This window comes from Sebastes umbrosus, chromosome 10 (assembly GCF_015220745.1).
Source record: "Sebastes umbrosus isolate fSebUmb1 chromosome 10, fSebUmb1.pri, whole genome shotgun sequence".
NCBI classification, from domain to species: Eukaryota; Metazoa; Chordata; class Actinopteri; order Perciformes; family Sebastidae; genus Sebastes; species Sebastes umbrosus.
This window is the reverse complement of record NC_051278.1, coordinates 23356640-23375408: the sequence shown is the minus strand read 5'-3', so window position 1 is coordinate 23375408 and position 18769 is coordinate 23356640. Positions and strand designations below refer to the sequence as shown.

Below are 18769 nucleotides of genomic sequence, written 5' to 3'. Positions count from 1 at the left end.
GTTGAATGTGCGAAGATGATGTACAAAATGCATGCTAGCTAATGGCATAAAGCGACGCTGATTCATCGTGTAGGTTACAGAATGAATGTTCAATTTGTCAGTTTCTCTTCATGTGGAAAATCTGATGAAATTCAAAAGGACAATCAACACAAAGTCAACCAGACTCATAGTTCTGTACTAATATCCTCTTACTTAGGTTACACTTGTCACTAAAACCTGTTCCCCATCAGTTCTGCATGTGCATTAATGTTAGACCTACTAGATAAGAATAGTATAATCACGCAGAATGTAACTCTAAAAACACGTAGTTGGAAACAAATAAAAGGTACTAATTAGGGGATGCTAATTTTGAAAAATGTTCTTAACCGATAACCGACCCTCGTATACCGATTATTAACCGTTAAACGATAAGATTTGTGCCTCGCATGCAGCGGTGCGCCAGCTGCAGTGCATGAGGACAACAGACGACTGAGTCCCTAGATCACCCGTATGGGAGTGTATGGGAGCGTATGCTGCGTTTACTGTCTCCAGTTCACCGTCCGGGAGCGTTAATTTAGCAAGCAGACACTTTCCCAGTAAAAGTCTCCACCGCACATTTAGTTTAGTTGAGCAGGTTGTCCGCTGTGTGTCTGCCCGGCGTAACGACACTCTGTCTGTCCGGATTAACGATAACGATTATTAACATTTTTTTTAACCGTTTTAACCGGTAGCGTTAATTGGTTAAAATGCTTAATGTCGGTTAACGGTTAAACGGTTAATTATTAACATCCCTAGTAATAATACAATAACTTTTTAGTTGTTAGGGATCATACTAATTAGCGTTGTGAAAAATATCAATGTATCGATACTGAATATTTGAAACTGTTTCATTACTCATTTTCTGTAGTACCGATACATGGGGACCAGCTGTGCTTTCTGCTCTCGCTGCTCTCCGACAGCGAGTTGACGCAAAAACACACACCGTTATTCATCTTTTTATAAAAATCTAAAACACTCAATGTTGTGTACATTTTTCCCCGTGGTGTCGAAAATGGTTCCAAATCTGTATCGATATTTTTCAAGGTAGTGAATCGAAGTTAGAAATTCCAGTACCGTAACAACACTAATACTAATCAATGTTATTTTCTATGACTGTCATGGAGAATTGCAGGCTATAGACTTTAAAATCTGACTTACATGACTAAATTGTCATGCTCCCTTGATATCTAAAACACTTATGTGTTGTGCTTGTGTTGTACCCATGCTTAAAGCTCCATTAAGCTATATGTTTGGTATTAATACAGAAACAAAAACCTTCCTAAAGGGGGAAAGGATTGCTAGTACTGCCAATCCCATTCAGAATCAACATTTGGAGCTCTACGCAGCTTTCAGAGTAAACAATTAGCTGGTGAAGAGAGTTGAACAAACTAAGTTTAGTTTAGTTTTGGAATCTCTTTTCTGACCTTACCATTCAAAAAAACTCAATGCAGCTTTGCGTCAACATAAGATAAGAATAGATGTTACCTATACCACATCCCACTATATGGAGTTATTCATTTCCTCTCCTCAACATCTCTTTAGACATGACAGAACAACACAGTAACTTTAGTTTTACCACCAGTTAGTGAATGTGCCTGCTTTTTGCAAAAATGCCTTGTGAAAACACATGGTTAATTCATGGCAGAGACTTCATGCATAAGTGATGTGTCTGGCTTCTGCTCACTTTTTAACCGCACTGTTCTAGAAAGGACGAGTTCATTCTTAACTACCTGAAATGTGAAGGAAACAAAAGACTTGTATTTTGGGTTGATTTTTCTTTGCATTTCTGTGTATGAGGGTTTTTCTTTTTAATTACTTTTTGCATGTGGTGTAGAAACACAGTATCTTGGTGATTGTTAATGTGAACATTTTGCACAGGCGACAGGCAGAGTGTGCCAAAACTGCCAGGATTCAGATGGCTTTACCACCAGGAGGGAAAGCACCCCCAGCGGGTGCTCCCACTGCTAACCTCTATGAGGAGCTGGGCGACAGCAGCATGTGAGTCAACTCTGACCCTTTATTATCTACCTCCCATCCCACTTGTTCCCATGATAAACAGGTACTTGCAGGTTCCTTTCTTTGAATTTCTGATCAAAAGACATGCTTTCAGGTTGAATGCTAGGACTACTGCCTCGGTATTTTCCTGATTTTTACACCAAACGTTGTCTAGGATTCAAAATCATATCCCTCCACTCTTCTAAAATTACCACTGGCAGCTCTGCATGTTGACCTCAGACATCCACCTACTGCTTTAGACATGTTAGTACCTGCTTCAATGGATCCCTCTACTCTTTGGCTTTCTAACCGTGATCCACTTTAGATGTTTGCAAACCACGCTGTGTGCCGCAGCACAGCCGGTGATCAGACTTCAGCTAATATATGTGTTCCTAATTTGACTGCGTATGCAGGTATGAAGGTAAGAGTGTGTTTAACTTCATAAAATTACGCATAGTTGACTGGAAATACAAACAAATAGAGTGCTGCAGGAATGAGTCTTAAAACCCGGAAAGGAGTTCGCATTTTAGCACTTCCGTTTCACGAGAGATTTTCACATTTTGTTCTACGACAAAATACGCCAGAAAATATCCAACTCGTGAATTCTGAAGCTTTTATGTGTCTTACAAAAAAGGTTGTTAACAAGTGACTAAATAAGACTACTAACCGCCATCATGCCTACTCGTCCGCCTTTACAGCCTCGTTGCGTATACTCGCGTTCATGCACTGTGGTGTAGTTTGTTTATAGCCTAACATTAGCTTTTTTATTTCTGGCGATGGCATTTACACTTCAAAAACCATAAAGTGGAGTTCATTTGTTGAGATTATATTACAGAATGTGTAAGTATCATAAACGTTTGTTTGCCACAGAGCTCATTTTCTGCCTGTGCGATTTAAACTTCCGGGTTGGCCTTCAAAAATACATCATCCCTGCACCACTCTATATAGACCTTTGCTTGATAATTGGTTTTCATGAATTACATTAAACTTTCCTTTGATTAATACCTACATTGAATGCTTCCTGAGCTGGCCTCTATGTCCAGTGTTTTGCCGTCGGATTTCACCTTCCATTTTAAATACTACCCCGAACGTGTAATGAAATGTTAATGTTCGCTGATTAAATGAGTTTTAAACTAGATTAAATTGAATTGAAACTGCCGCCCCGCTGGGTTTAATCATTTTGATTTACACCATGTTAAAGAAATAATGCTATTAACATCACAATCGCTGTTAAAAAAAGAAAATGGAAATTTAACGGCAAACTGTAAAGAGCTTCTGCAGTGTTTACAACAGATGTTGACCAACACTCAACAACAAGCAGAAGCTTTTCTGTACCAGGAGAACAGCTCTCGTGGGGATTGTATTGTAGCCGAACAACGTTTATTTGGGGTTTATTTTCCAAGAGGAGTTGGTCCTATAAACAACCCCATTAAAAGACTCCATGTGTAAAACAAAGTTTACTATGCAGAAAGGTATAGTGTGTGTGTGTGTGTGTGTGTGTGTTTGTGGCAACAGTCCCGCATACTCCCAGATGCACACAGCAAATAAATCAGTTCGGTATTGACGTACTCTTGAGCTTACGCTTCATCCACGCCTCTGACATTTCTGCTTTAGTCTTCTTACCATCTGTCTGTGTTTCTGTCTTCTCCATCATTTCTATTCCCCTGTCTCTCTGGATTCAGACTGCAGTAAGTAATCCCAAAACATATGACGTCTTAGGTCTATGATCAGTATTATATGTAAATATAGCACAGGAGCAGCACCCTCGTTTCCCCTCTTGCTTATAGCTTTTGCTGAACATATATAGATACGATTTTGGTTAGTACCTGGCAGGATGTTTCTTTTACCATTAATACCCCTGTGTATGAATAAATACTAGGGCTGTCAATTGATTGAAATAGTTAATCACGATTATTTGCAAATTAATCGCACATATTGTATCTGTTTAAAATGTAACTTAAAAGGAGATTTGTCAAGTATTTAATTCTCTTATCAACATGGGAGTGGGCAAATATGCTGCTTTATGTAAATGTAGGTAAATATTAATTATTGGAAATCAATTCAACATTTTTTTCTCGCCAGAATTTAGCGTGACTTTGAACTTTATTTAGCCTCCTTCTCAACAACCTATATGACATGGTTGGTACCAATGGATTCCTTAGGTTTATTAGTTTCATATGATACCAGTATCTAACCCTGAGCACCACTACAACCTAAAAACCAAGTTACCTTAATGAGTTAAATACATTTGTGGCGTTAAAACACGTTAACACGTTAACTTTGACAGCCCTAATAAATACCTTTCTAATTGGCAAAGCCTGTTTTGTTAATTACCCTTGGTAAAGTGGTTGTAGTGGAAACATTTTGTAGTTTTCCATGTAATCAGGAAAAGTGAAGCACCCTCTGTTTAGATTTAGTGAACTTCAGTAGATATATCTCTATAACTGTCTTCTAGCGCTCTCCCTTCCCATCAGTCAGTCGTCTCCTTTTGTGCCGTGTGGCCTTTACCTTCTCTTCATCTCTTAGTGTTGTGACTGATTTCACTAATGCATCCAATATGGGTTGATGTTGTTTATTTGCTTCATACTGTATCTTTGGACCAAAGCCCGGCAATATCTGTGCACATAATCATTTAACAAATTCAATATTTAATCACATCACCCTTTTAATCCTTTAGCATAAGCTTAGAAAGTTTTTTTTTAAAAGTTATCTTTTTCATTTGATTTGCCTTAAAGCCTTAAAATACAGACGTTCTGCGTGACAGTCACAATACTTAGAGTCATAATCAGTTAAGCTGCAGGAACAATTAGCAGTGTTGCTTCTGCATCACACTTCCCTTTGCTTCGCTCACCCTTAAAACCATTAATCTTCACCTGTCTCAAGTCTTTTTTCTTCTTCACCTCCACCTTTTACTGGCAACAGGGCTAAAAAGTCTGTCATTGAGGAGGCCGAACACCAGAGGATTCTTAGCACCTTCGCCTGTCGCGCCATTGCAGCCCGCGGCAACGGAGCACTGCATGTCAACTTGCCCAAGTCAGAGAGCAACGTGACCTTCCTGTCAGACCGCAACCCGCTCACCACTCACAACCCTGTGTACGATGACAGCAGTCCCGAGGTCTCTGCTCGAGGGGAGAGTCCGTCTGAAAAGAGGTTCAACTTTTCTCCCCACCACTCAGTGGGGTCAGATTGTGTCTGGTCGATGCCTGCTCGCATTCACGTAGGGCCGAGGAGACAAGGTCTTTTGGACCCGGACGATTGGGAGCTTGAGCTGCTCCATGCAGCCATGAGCGGCAGGCGAAGGCCGGAGAGTTCGTCCACGCTTCACCTGAGTGGCAGCGAAGAGACCAAGTTGTCAGTCCGCGAGCAGGCCAGGCAGTTTGAGCAACAGGCCTTTCAGGAGCAATACCTCAAGCAAAACAGAGGCTCCCAAGGTTCCCTCGCTTCCATCCTTGTCAGGGATAGAGACGGTGATGAAACGCTGGAGCTGAGCTCCGAAACTCTGCTCTCCATCATGGATTACTCCTACAGCTCCCCTTCTGTTGGCAGGGACGTGCCTCCCAGCATTATCAATGCTCAGGGAGATGACTCGTGGCCCAGCCAGAGACCGACTCCGCCCGTCCTCAGGAGGTTCAGCACCAGCATCTCCAGCTACATGACAGTTCAGCCTTGTCAGATCACGGTGGAGATCATACCAGACCCACCAGAAAATCCCCCGCCTCCTCCTCCAAGGCAACATCCACCCTCCCCACCCACATCTCCTCCCTCTAGTCCACCTTCTTCTCCACCTCAACCTCTATATACCCCTCCCTCGTCTCCTCCTCCTCCTCCTTCTGTCGATAAGCCGGTTGCGCCCCCACCTCCTCCGCCGCCTCTTCCTCCCCTCCCTCCTCCTCACCTCCCTCCTCCTCACCTCCCTTTTCCTCACCTCCCTCTTCCTCCACCGCCCCCACCCTCACCCGCCGTCAGCGATCACTCGCGCCCAGTCGTCCAGTTCGTTCCAACCAATTTGCCGTCCGTTTCCTCGCTTCGCCCCGTTTCAGAACGGAAACTCCCCCCTCCTCTCGACCCATCGAAAAGTGACGGGGGGAGGAAGGAGCTTAAAGGGATCCTGAAAAACATCCAGAATCTAGCCGCAATAGAGAGGTCTGTTGCCAACCTGTACAGCCAAGTAGACAAAACTTGCAAGGTGCCCAAGTTTAACAAGAAACCACAAGTGACTGAAGAATCAGAGGGTGCTAACAAACCGCAAAGCTCTGATCCCTGGGATGAGCAGAGCACGCCAAAAACAACCAACTCCAGCTCTGCGGTCCAAATCAACTCGACAACAAGTACGAACTGTGCTGAAAATGGAACGAACGAACTGAACATGGTAACAGACGTTCAGCAGACGGGCCAATTGAACTCGAGCAGCCCAAACACTGCTGAGAGCTTTTCTTCTCAATCCACAGTGTTCTGACTTTTCCCTCTTTGTCTCCACACTCTCATTATTTCCATTTATATATATATTCATGCCTGTTGTTCTGTTGTTTGGGTCTTTCAGAGAAAATGTTTTTTTTACTTGATGTGGAAATCAGATTTTAGTGCCACCTGTCAAGAAATATACTCCGCTCCGCCACATCGACTGTACGATATGCTTACAGGCTTGCATTAGGGTACAAAAAGAGGCTTGCATGTACAGTGTCAGTTCGGCTCAGTTCATTTTGCATGTTTTAATTATATGAACTGCTATGAGAGCTATGAAAGTATTAATGATACCCCAGAGTTAACAGTTCTAGTTAGTGTTATAAGTTATTTCTGTTCATAATCTTAACATTAACATTTCATAACCAACGCTACTTTAATTAAATTATACTAAAGACCAACATTTATACATTTCACAACCCTGGGGTCTGTTTCCTTAAAACCATTTGCTGGCTGCGTATTGCTGATTTTGAATTTGTTCTTCTACTTCTTCACATAAGATAAGAGCGTGAACATTTAGGATGATGTTGCTTTGTGCAGAATCTAAATTAAGCAAAAGAAAGAATTATGTTTTTGGGGTTTTTTTTCCAAATGAGGGGAAATTACCATAACTGTTCAGAATTTCCCAAAGGTATGCAAATACTATGAAATGAGCTTCAGAGTATTCAGGAAGGATGATCGGATCGGATTTGTTGGTGAAACGTATTCAAACCATTGTGCAGCTCACATGAAATACTGCATTGTTTTAAACTACTCACCGTGATGGATGTATGTGAGACATAAACATTACAGATGTATGATGCACTGAAATAACTGATTGTCATATCTGCCCCGGAGCAAGGGAACAATAAACACATAAAAAAAACTATTCTAGAAATATATTAACCAACATTACGTGAAATGAAATGAATTGGTTATTACGCTAAGGCAAGCTACAGGAAACGCTTTGTGAAATTAGGGCTGTCAATTGATTAAAATAGTTAATCGTGATCGCACATTTTTTATCTGTTCGAAATGTACCTTAAAGGGAGATTTGTCAAGTATTTAATACTCTTATCAGCATGGGAGTGGGCAAATATGCTTGCTTAATGCAAATATATGTATATATTTATTATTGGAAATCAGTTAACAACACAAAACAATAACAAATATTGTCCAGAAACCCTCACAGGTACTGCATTTAGCATGATCAAATTATAACATTGCAAACTCAAGCCCAACAGGCAACAACAGCTGTCAGTGTGCTGACTTGATTATGACTTGCCCCAAACTGCATGTGATTATCATAAAGTGTGCATGTCTGTAAAGAGGAGACTCGTGGGTACCCATAGAACCAATTTTCATTCACATATCTTGAGGTCAGAGGTCAAGGGACCCCTTTGAAAATGGCCAAGACAGTTTGTAGGGTAAATTTAGTGCAAAGTTGGAATGTTATTTAGCCTCCTTCCTGACAGGCTAGTATGACATGGTTGGTACCAATGGATTCCTTAGGGTTTTTAATTTCATATGATTCCAGTATCTTCACTCTAGCTTTAAAACTGAGCCCGCTACAACCTACAAAATGATGTTAATGTGTTAACGAAATTAGTGAATTAGTGAATTTGCATTAACGAGTTATTATTGCGTTAACTTCGACAGCCTTAATATAAACCAATATTACATGAAATTAAACTAATTACACTAAGGCAGGCTACAGTTGAATACAGATAAGACAGGGCCAGGCACTTCTACATGAAAACATCTTCTTATGTTGGTTGAAGCAGCAGCAGCAGCTATAAAAACCCATCGACTGGGTTCCCCGGCAGGCTCATGTTGAATGGAGAGAGCCAACCTCTGGGGGACCTGTCTATTCACATGTCTGCAGAGATCCTCCCAGCATGATAAAGTAGTCACTGTGATGTCCCAGTGCACACTGGAAAAGGCTAATTAGAGAGCCAATCAATCGTTAACTAGGGCCGCTGCCTGTGGGACTGTCAACTACTGTTACCCTCTCCTTTTTTTTCCATCTCTGTGACCTTCTGCCTTTCCCATTTGTCTGTGTTTCTCCCTCTCACTTCCTCGCTCCCTGTAGTTAGTTCTAATACTTTCCAATCCTTGGCCTCTTCTTGTTAATCTCTCCTTGTGGTTCTCTGGAGATTCTATTACCTTCTTTACACTCATTGCAATGCGGCCTCTGTCCCCCTCTCTCTTCTTTTGTGTGCTCAGGTTTTTTTTCGCTTCCACTCCTCTCTTTCTCACACGTACCCTTCGACGTGTTTGTTTCGCCCTCCATGCCCTAAGGCAAATGGTCTTAGCATACCTCCCTTCCAGAGCAATGTAATGTTTGATTCATCACACGTTCCCCTGATGGGCGGATCGAAGGCCGGCCAATTCTGTATTCCATGTTCACTTCATGGGGTAATCGCTTTTGTAAAAAGGCAAGCAGCTCACATGCTGTTTTTTTTTTCTTTTCAACCCAAAGAGCAGTACGCCTTAATGGATGGTATTCTCTATGTTCCAATTTTACAGCTGTTTTTTTGTGTCCTGACTGATAATTCCTTGCACTAACACAGAAAAACGATCACAAGGAAGACAGAACTGAAGCGTTATACCAGTTTTAATAATTTATGTAGCACTAAACTTTATTTCTAGAGCACTTTTCTTCGGAAAAGTTACAAAATGAATAAAAAAATAAGAAAAAATCAACATATACTTAGTATGTTTTGAGTAGAAATTTGATGAAGATGAAAAGATGAGACTGTCTCAACCAACCAGATATCAGCATAGTATGTTCAAGAAAATACAAATCAAAGACCGTATGTTAAAATACATTTTAAAAATTAGGCTATAATTAATATCAATGTACACACAAAATGCTGATCAGAGAGATCCTTTGTTGCATGAAAACATCCACCTGCTCTTCCACCACATAGTGTATCATATTTTTGTTAACATTTAACAATTTGGGAAGCACGTTTATTCGTTTTTATACTGAGAATTTGATGAGAAAATCAATACCACTCTCACACGGGAGAGTGGTATCATTCTTCTCATCTTACCCTCGGCGTATTTCCCAAAATGTTGAATTATTCCTTTAACTGATTTCTGCTTCAGTAGGTTGGGTAAATTTGTTTTGTTGGTTTAGGTTTTTGTGGCTGCAGAATAAAAAAATCCATTTTTATTATTTCCTACATATAAATATGCAGTGAACGGGTGTAAAGCTAGTTATTTGTGAAGATCAGCTGACTGCTGTCGATATAACACGCTGGGTTCTTCAGTATTCCGGTCTTGCTGTAATTCTGAGCTCACCTCTCTCACCTCTTTTTCCACAACATTACCTTATCAACCATCTCTTCCCCCCAAGTCCCCTCTTGTGCAAACTTCCTACGGCTGCTGTCCACTGGGCCATTTTTCTCGATGTTTCATGAAGCAGCAGTAGCCAGCAGCCAAGCCAACAGGTCATCCATCAGCTCCCTCTCCCATCATCCACTCTGCCTGGGAGGTGTGGCCATATGGCGGTGCCCTGTCCCCTGGTCCCTGCCCATAATAACAGATTACAGCTCTCCAGAGGAAGCTCACATCATCGCTTGGCCATATATCTGAGTGTGAAAGTCGTCATCATTTATGGGCCCAGACAGGTTACAGTTGTACGCTTGTGAAACTGGAGGGTTCAGCCCGGCTGCTCCATTACTCGCCGATTCTCATTGACTCGTACCGAATGCACTGCAGACGCACTGTTGTCCTCTGGAGTTTGTTTTTTTTATGTGTTTGATAGAGGGAAATCTTTAAGATTTACCTCCTTCAATTTAGCTAAAAAAAAAACATTGCCGTGCGTTGAAAGAAAACGGCGAATTATGATGTGATAACAAAAGACAATTTTATTAACTTTCTTTGAGTCCTCCCTGAATCACAATGTCCTTTTCATATCTGCTAGATGCTCTAGATATGTCTGTATAAACACTGACTTTTTTTCAAATTCCAATCTTCGCAGCCTCTTTGATATTTGCATTTTATTGTATCTTTTCTTTCCTCCCTGTTTGGATGAGATAACGGGGGAAAAAACAGCCCACACCAGCACGATAACATTGTGGCCTTAGGCACCCTTTTTTAAAACTGAACAATATCTGCAACTCAGTAATTTAACACGTGAAAATGCACAGTAAGTAAAGCTGCAATGTCCTCACTGGTCAGCAGAATGTAGCCCTGTAGGCTTAACATTTCATTTATCTAGAAGCACTTGAAATGTTGCTGTCAATCCATATTCATTATTTGTCTTATTTGTCTTATTTCCTCCTTTTCCGCGGCACACAGGAGGCGAGGCAGACAGGTAAGCATTCCTGTTGTTGATGTGTTTTTATCTCATTGTTGCGCCGAGACATTTTGTCACCCTCAAAGCAGCTTGAGGCAGTTTATATCTTATTATTCTTATCTACAACTCACTTGATGGAAAACACTAAATGAGACTAAGATGAGATCCCGGTGATAGGACTTCTGACACTGACATTACAGTTTAGGTTTGATTTGAACGTCTGTTGTATTCCCCAATGTTCCTGTCGAACAGCAGATAAGCATTTGGATGAGTTTTTTTCTCCTGTGGTGGGAAAAAAACTAATCAGGGACCAAACAAAGTGACTCTGTTTGACATTAAACTCTGTTTTTGTCACCTTCAAATAATCTATGAACTGTCAGCATCTGACATATGGATGTTTTTTTATTTGCAATTTCCTACTTACTCCTATTGCTTGGCTTCCCTCTTTTTCCTTGCTTCGTTTCCATCAATATTTAACAATCTTTTCATCTTGCTCCTCCATTGTTTATAACATAGACTTAGCGATACATATAAGAGAGGCCTGCATTGTCTGGATTTACATCTGAAATGTGTGGAGTGAACTCTTCCTTACGTTTGTGTCTCTCCTGACCATCCCTTCCTTCCATCCTTCTGTACTAATCTTTGGCAGCAACAGCAACTGCTGAGGCCATCTCTTCTGAGACCTGAGGTAGAAACCCTCCTGCTTTTCTTAATTCACGGGGATTGTAGTCATTCTGCTGTATACTCACCTTATACGCTGCTGCTGCTCTTCTTCTTCTTCTTCTGTGTTCCTCCGAGGAGTGCTGAGTAATTTCTCTCTCTGCCTCTCTGAAATGAAGGAACTCTCCATGGAGTCCGGTATCGACCCAGGCCAGGACTACTACGCGCAAGACTACTATAATTACGACCAAGGGTGAGCATGCAGCCCGCTGACCGTCTCAGCTCTCATCTTTCTTACTACAATCCATGAAACTGATCTCCATCGGTTCATTTAAAGCAAAAAAAAATAACATCGTTAGGTCTTATTTATTATGACCTTGCTTTCCAGCTCTCATTTCTTAAGGTCCTTGGGGAGAGGACAGTCTTTTAAAGAAGTTCAGAATAAAATGATGAGCATAACTTGTGCTTCCCCTTCAGCCGTACATAACATCCGAGCGTTTACCCTTTCTGCTCCCGTCAAATGAGATCAATTGAGTCGGGCACCTGAGAGTGTGAAAGAGTTTTCCCATGGTTTAATGGATAGAAGGTGCTTTGGCTCGCCTGTTCCTTAGTCCATATGGCGTAAAGAGGAAAAACATGGAACTCAAAGCCGTAACAGCTGCTGAGAAATTGTTATTCATTAAACGCTCCCAGTCTACGGCAGGTGACTACCACTATGGGGAATTACAAGTTAATCAAAACAGGGAGAAGATTTTGCACCTTACAGGTTTAAAACGCTGAAAGAAAATCTGACGAATGTTAAAAAAAACTCCATATTGATATGTTGTAATTGCCTCCGCAGTTACTCAACAACTTAATATAGGTAATCTTTAATAATTCTAATTACCTCAGCTGTTGCTCACGTTGTCTGAATCACGCTGGCCCTCATGTGCAACAAGCTGTACCTCCCCTTCAGGTGGACCACCATGGGACCTTATTTCAGAAATAATATGTATGGTAGTCAACGACGAGAGACAAATATAGTTTTGATCCTGTTTGAATTACGCCATGAATCACACATATGATGTTTGTTAATTGAAAAGATAATTTTGCAAGTCAAAAAAGTCGCAGTTTGTCCAAAGAACGAGGAAGATTTTTTGCTCTTGTGACATCCCAGTACGAAACACACAGGCATCGTAGCTTCAGCAAGAGAGACGTCACTTACGCGACTTTTGGGTGTCTTTCTAATTAGGTATTTTAATTTATGTATTTTGTCTTATACTTCAACAGTTTTACAATAAACTGTGACTTTCTTGACTTGCAAAATTATCTTTTAAATTGACAAACATTATATGTGTGATTCATGGCACAATTCAATATAAAAAAATATATATATATTTAAAAGATAATATGTCAGAAAGTTCATTGTCAAAGCTTCTATTGCCAATGAGTGTACCACCATCACTGTGACCGGATGCCTTTGATGTGTCTCTATATGCATTGAGCGGCAAACTTTAACAGCGGTCAAGCTTTTAAGCCTCTTTCCTTTAGGCTCTTCTCTAACTCAGTATTGTAGAGTAAAGAGAATAATTCAAATGTTCAATATCAACGATCCAAGCTAATTGCAGCCATCCACCACACTAAAGCAGACAATCTGCCTGGATAATATTTAGAAATATTCAAACTGTCAAACACGAAAACAATAGATAAATGATTAAACCTCTTCTTCATCTTCACGTCTTTCATTTTAATGGCAATTGGCAGAAAATAAAACTGCATTCTGCTCTCTTTAGTTGGGGGCGGCTTGGCTGGATAGACTCATTTAACACTCCCCTGATGAAAGCCATGCAGCCAAACATGCTCTGCAATAAAAAAAAAGCAGCACATTGGAGAAGCGTTATGCAACCTGATTTTATTCAAGAGTTTTAATGGGCTTTTAGGCATTACTTATTACTCCACAGGTTCCCATCTCAGCATGGGTTTGCTTTCTTGTAATTTATTAGACCCCTTTGACAAACATGAGCAAATATGTACTGCGCTATATTTATTTTTGGAAAAGCTCTATTAGCTTCTGCAACTTTCTTTCTCTCCATTATATCCCTCCAAACTTACAGAGTGCAGCAAATCCCCACAGCAATTACTGCCTATCTGATGGAAGATATGGCCAAATCGACCAAAAAGAGACCAAAAGCTGTAGTGCATGAGGCCAGCCTCATATAGGAGAGGATGTAGATGAATCCATTTATTTAAACTCATTACGTCGTTGTTGCCGATGCTGTCTGGCTTACTTTAAGAGTCATTAAAACTATAAACAAATGGTCAAGGTAGTCCACAGTAATTTTAAACACTGTTCATGTTTTGTGTGAATCTATTTCTCAGGTATGACATTCCTCAGTATGGCAGTCGGAGGAGGCTGATAACTCCCATGTACGATGAATATGGAGAGGTGATCGTGGAGGACGACGGGTATTACTACGGTCCTCATGGCACTGAGGTATTACCTTTCCTTAGATGTGAATTTCATACGTGCATTGATAATGTCAAGATTGTTAATTATTGCCTTCATAGGTTGTGTGTCCAGTGTATTATTGAAAGAGAAGTATCAACCCGACACACATTATAGATCTATTATCACAAATTCTGAATTGAATATGACTGTCTTAGGACCGAGGCAGAGGCAGGGGCCGCGGTAGAGGTGCACCCAAGCGAGTTGCCTTTAGGGACATGCCGCCAGGGGATGAAATCGAACCAGCTGAGCCAGCAGAGGCGGGCGAGCCTTCTAAGGCTGCCAAGAAACTGAAGTCTGTCATGAAACTCAGCAAATTCCTGGCGGCCAGCAAGCAGCCGTCTGATGCCGGTCCTTCTGGCAAAGCTTCATGGAAGAAAGCCAAGATGTTCAAGATGTTTGGTGCCGGCAAGAAGGACAAGGATTACGCCAAACTGATGTCAGCCCGCCGTATTGACAGCCAGGAGAGTCTGACTGGCGGACCAGCCGGCTTGGGACCGATCGACAGCAAGACTGATACCCGCAGCCGGCTTGGCAAAGTTTTGAAGAAAATCAACTTGGGCAACAAGTTGCTGCTTCGGAGGAAGTCACAGAGCAGCGTGAGTCGTGGCTCGGGCACAGGCAGCGAGAGAGACGAGGAGGCCTCACAGGTAGCCAGTGAAGATGACAAGAAGTCTAAAGTGTCCATTAGTGTGACAGAAAGTGAGCCAGAGGCAGGTGCAAGTGGGAGCGGTAAGGAGAGAGACTCTGATGAGGAATCCTCAGAGAGAGGCAGTGTTGACACAGATCATCTGAAAGTAGATTTGGACAGGGATGAAACCAACGAAAGCACTGTGGACTCAGAGGAAGAGCCTGACGAAGAGCCGGGGGATTCTGATGAGGAAAGCAAGTCCAAATCTGAAGGAGAAGAAACTGAGAAGGAATCTGTCAGTGAGAAAGAATCTGGGACGGAAAGAGAATCGGAGTCGGAGAGGTCTTCGGCTACAGAGAAAGAATCGGAAACTGAGAAGGAGTCTGAGTCTGAGAAAGAGTCTGAATCTGAGAAAGGAACAGAATCGGGAACAGCAACAGAGAAGGAAACGAGCACAGAGAAGGATTCAGGGACAGAGAGAGGCTCTGATGAAGAGTCTGAGGAGGAAGAGGCTTCAGGGAGCACTAGAGAAAGTGGGTCTTCTGCCCGCTCTTCCATGAGATCATCAGCTACTGAGGCCAGCAAGGGGAGCGGCGCTTCAGGCGTGAGTGGCAGTGGAAGTGGAAGTGGTAGTGGGAGTGGTAGTGGTAGTGGTAGTGGCAGTGGTAGTGGGAGTGGGAGTGGCAGTGGTAGTGGTAGTGGGAGTGGAAGTGGCAGTGGAAGTGGGAGTGGGAGTGGTAGTGGTAGTGTTTCCAGAGGAAGTGCAAGTGAGAGGGGCAGTGGTAGCATTAGCAGTGCGGCATCTTTATCTGGCTCCACTGTTAGGTCGTCACAGAAAAGCAGATCATCAGGAAGTGCCGTAACCTCAGAGAAGTCCAGTGAAGAACTCAGTGAGGGCGAGTCAGGGACAGGAACAGCCAGCGATGCAGAGTCAGGGTCAGGGTCAGGGAGTGAAGGCTCTTTGTCGCGAGAGTCCAGCCAGAGGAAAACGTCTGGGTCAGAGTCCGATGGAGGCTCTGCAGCCGGCAGCCAGAAAACAGACCAGAGTTCCCAGGGCAGCGAGGAGAGTTCAGCTGGTTCCCAGTCCGCCAGTGGCAGCCGGCGTTCCCAAAAGTCCATCCTGAGCCGCAAATCTGAGGACACAATCACAGAGGAGAGTGAAGAAGAGGATGAGGAAGGATCCGAGACTGCTGACGAGAGCAAAGAGTCAGCCAGCGAGTTAAGTGACGACGCATCGCCCGCGAGGTCCAGCGTGGGTTCCGGAGACCCCGGGCCCTCTTCTTCCTATACTGGTCCGCCATACAGCTCCGAGGTCAGAAGCATCGGGGACACCTCTGTAGAGACATACGGAGGACTGTCCCCTATCACCGAGGTGGACGAGGACGCCATCTCCTCTGACAAATCCTCAGCCAGCGGCTCCGGATCAGAGGCCGGCAGTGCGTCGAAGGCTACGTCGGATGCAGATTCAGAGTCTGAAGGAAACTCAACTTCCTTCTAGAGAGATATATTGTCCACTGTGAAGTAAGAGAGTGAATAAAATCAATTACCCTTGCATGGGAGTGAAGAAATATTGCTTGCTACTACAGAGTGTTTCAAACGTCCACTTTTTCCTCTTTTCCCCTAAGCAAGGAAAACCGTCGGAGGTTTCCTGCTGCAAAATCTCAGAGTTTTGCTCTCTTTCTTAGACCTTTGACTTATTCTTCTCTTTGATGTTTCCTGGGTGTGTTTTTATGCTTTTACTTTTTGTATAACATCATGCTCTTGTTTCTACTGTGAGATTTTGCATGTTGCAGTACTATCTGCTTTGACTGAGTGTTTTCCTCTGATTTTGAAATGATCTCTTTCTGGGAATGTACAGTATTACTCTTTTCCATAGAAAAACAACACTTCTCCTCATAAATACAAAAACACAGAACTGCAGATACTTGATCACAGGATGGGGTTTATACTCTCATTTGTTAGAGTATGAATTCTTCTTGAAAGTGCACAGTTATATTACTGTAAAAACACCATTTTATGGCCATATGTTTGATTTGTGGAAAGCATCTTTGTTCAGTACATAATAATCCTCAAATATATAACAGCATAACTTCTGCTAAAAACCTGAATATTTTTTCTGGAACAAAGAAGTAAATTATGGAGTGAATTCCCCTTAAATACCGAGATCTTGTACAACCCAGCTATCTACAGTTTCTGCAGTGTTTGTGTTTGCTTTCTTTTCTGAGACATTTACATATAGACAAATCCGGCGACCACTTTGTGTGTTCTGCGCCGCCAATACTGCGGTGGCAAGTCGTGGTGACCCTAACAGTATTAACTGGTGATTTTCAGCCAAATGCATCCTTGGTTGGTCGTGGTAACTTACGTAAAGGGTTGGAGTAGATAATAAACACAGATGAGTACGAGGTCACAGCTTCTGTCACAACGAGTAACCATGATGCACTCGGCTGAGAGTCCCCAGTTACCACAGTTAGTTACTTGCATTCAAAGGCGCACATATTGTAGGGAGACGCCACCGCAGTAATGGTGACTTGTTTATTTCCGGTACTTCCCAGGATTCATATATACTGTACCTTCTGAAAAAAAACAGATATTGACCTTGACCCCTTCTATCCTCCTCAGCTGGGGAAAAAGAAGCGGATTAAGCTGGTGGTAGATCGGGAGAATGAGACCAGCTCCACGGGAGAGGAGAGCACCACAGAGATCCAGCGGAACCGACTCCCCAACAGCCACAGCAACATCAACGGGAACATCTACCTCGCACAGAACGGCACTATCGTCAGAACTCGGCGGCCGCCCCTCCCGAACAACTTGAAGTCGGGCTCCCCCTGCCGGCTCGGTAAGCATTTTAAAAAACTAGATAAGTTGGGCGTGACTCATGAAGAACCCCCTTCAATCACTAGCATCGACGGCACAGGAAGCGACACAGAAGATGGAACAGGTACGTGTGTTCCTTCTAACGTGGACGTCAACCTCAACACTCGAGCCTCCTGCGGCTCCCTCGGATCCGCCATCACGGAACTTAAAAGTTTTGGGTCCAAAACCAACATTGCCAAGGCCTTGATTGACAGAAACAGCAGCGGCCCGTGTGTCAACGAGGAGCAAGAGACTTCTGTTGACAACCACAAGGACAGCAGGGAGACGCTGGAGTCCCACAGCGACCACACATTATCAGACGAGGAGGAGCTATGGATGGGACCCTGGAACAGCCTGCACATACCAATGACAAAACTCTGACTGACCATGCAGAAAATTCATTTTCTTTTTGTTATTTTCTTATCTTTATCATGTTGTTTTTTTGTTAAGAAATTTATCATAAAAAAAATGATTGTGTGCCTGAACTGGAGAAGCTCCGATCACTGTCTACGACAATATATTATTTAACCATAATTCATTAAAGCTTATTTGTACGAAGTGTTTATCAAAGACAGGGCTATTACAGATGGGAACATAGAGCTGCAGGGCAACGAGTGCCTCAAAAAAATCTGAAATTTCATGTGAACCCTTGACTGTAATTTTATTTTTTATTCAACACAGAAGATGGGCCTCTTTTATTGAGTGATTCCATTGTTTTACTTTCTTTTCTCCGTTTTTGTTTTTTTTTTTAAATCCTGAAACGGATCACAAAGAGATTGTCATTCATTTCACTAAAGCTATTTACAGAGAACTCACGGTGAACGTATGAAGAAATTGTGATTCTATAGTCTATATGATAAAGTAAAAGAAAATTATTTTGATAATAGCATTTTACTTGCAAATGATTCAGATTGTCATTGATTATATTTATGTTGTGATCACTTGACAATGTTTTTGAAAATTTCTGAAAAATATATGAAATTATTTTTGTCTATTTTGTATCTAACAGAGATGGAGAATCTAACATATGACATTAAAGACATAATACCCACGTGACTGTTATCACTGTATTTCAACAGTGAGAGATGACAGTGCGATCATATTGTTTTTATATGGACATTTGTAACTACAGAATGTGGTATTTTCAACCCCTTTACATGATGCAGATTCACTCTGTTCATGATAATTTATTAACTGACACATCAGGACCCGTACAGGGGGGGAAAGGACTACCAAAAAATGTACCAGATTCAATAAAGTTCTAACCTATTTTAATGTGTATTGCGAAGCATATTTGCAGGCCTTGACTATTTCTGACACTTCATCCTTTCCTCAATGACAAGGTGATTTAGCAACATTGATAATGTTAATAGCA

At 42.1% G+C, this 18769-nt stretch overlaps 1 protein-coding gene across 10 annotated transcripts in view; it reads left to right on the top strand.

Moving 5' to 3' along the window:
* The window catches only part of LOC119495340 (protocadherin-15-like), a 306048-nt gene extending 287603 nt beyond the window's left edge, over positions 1–18445 (top strand). For 2 of the 10 annotated variants that reach the window (XM_037781701.1, XM_037781702.1), the window contains 6 exons: positions 1897–2016; positions 10765–10780; positions 11412–11450; positions 11602–11675; positions 13781–13895; positions 14066–17140. In XM_037781701.1, the coding sequence (XP_037637629.1) occupies positions 1897–2016; positions 10765–10780; positions 11412–11450; positions 11602–11675; positions 13781–13895; positions 14066–16036 (2335 nt within the window). In that variant the 3' untranslated portion in view covers positions 16037–17140. The other 8 variants (XM_037781707.1, XM_037781704.1, XM_037781708.1 and 5 more) reach the window with 8 other exon arrangements.
* Positions 18446–18769: the final 324 nt, after the last annotated feature.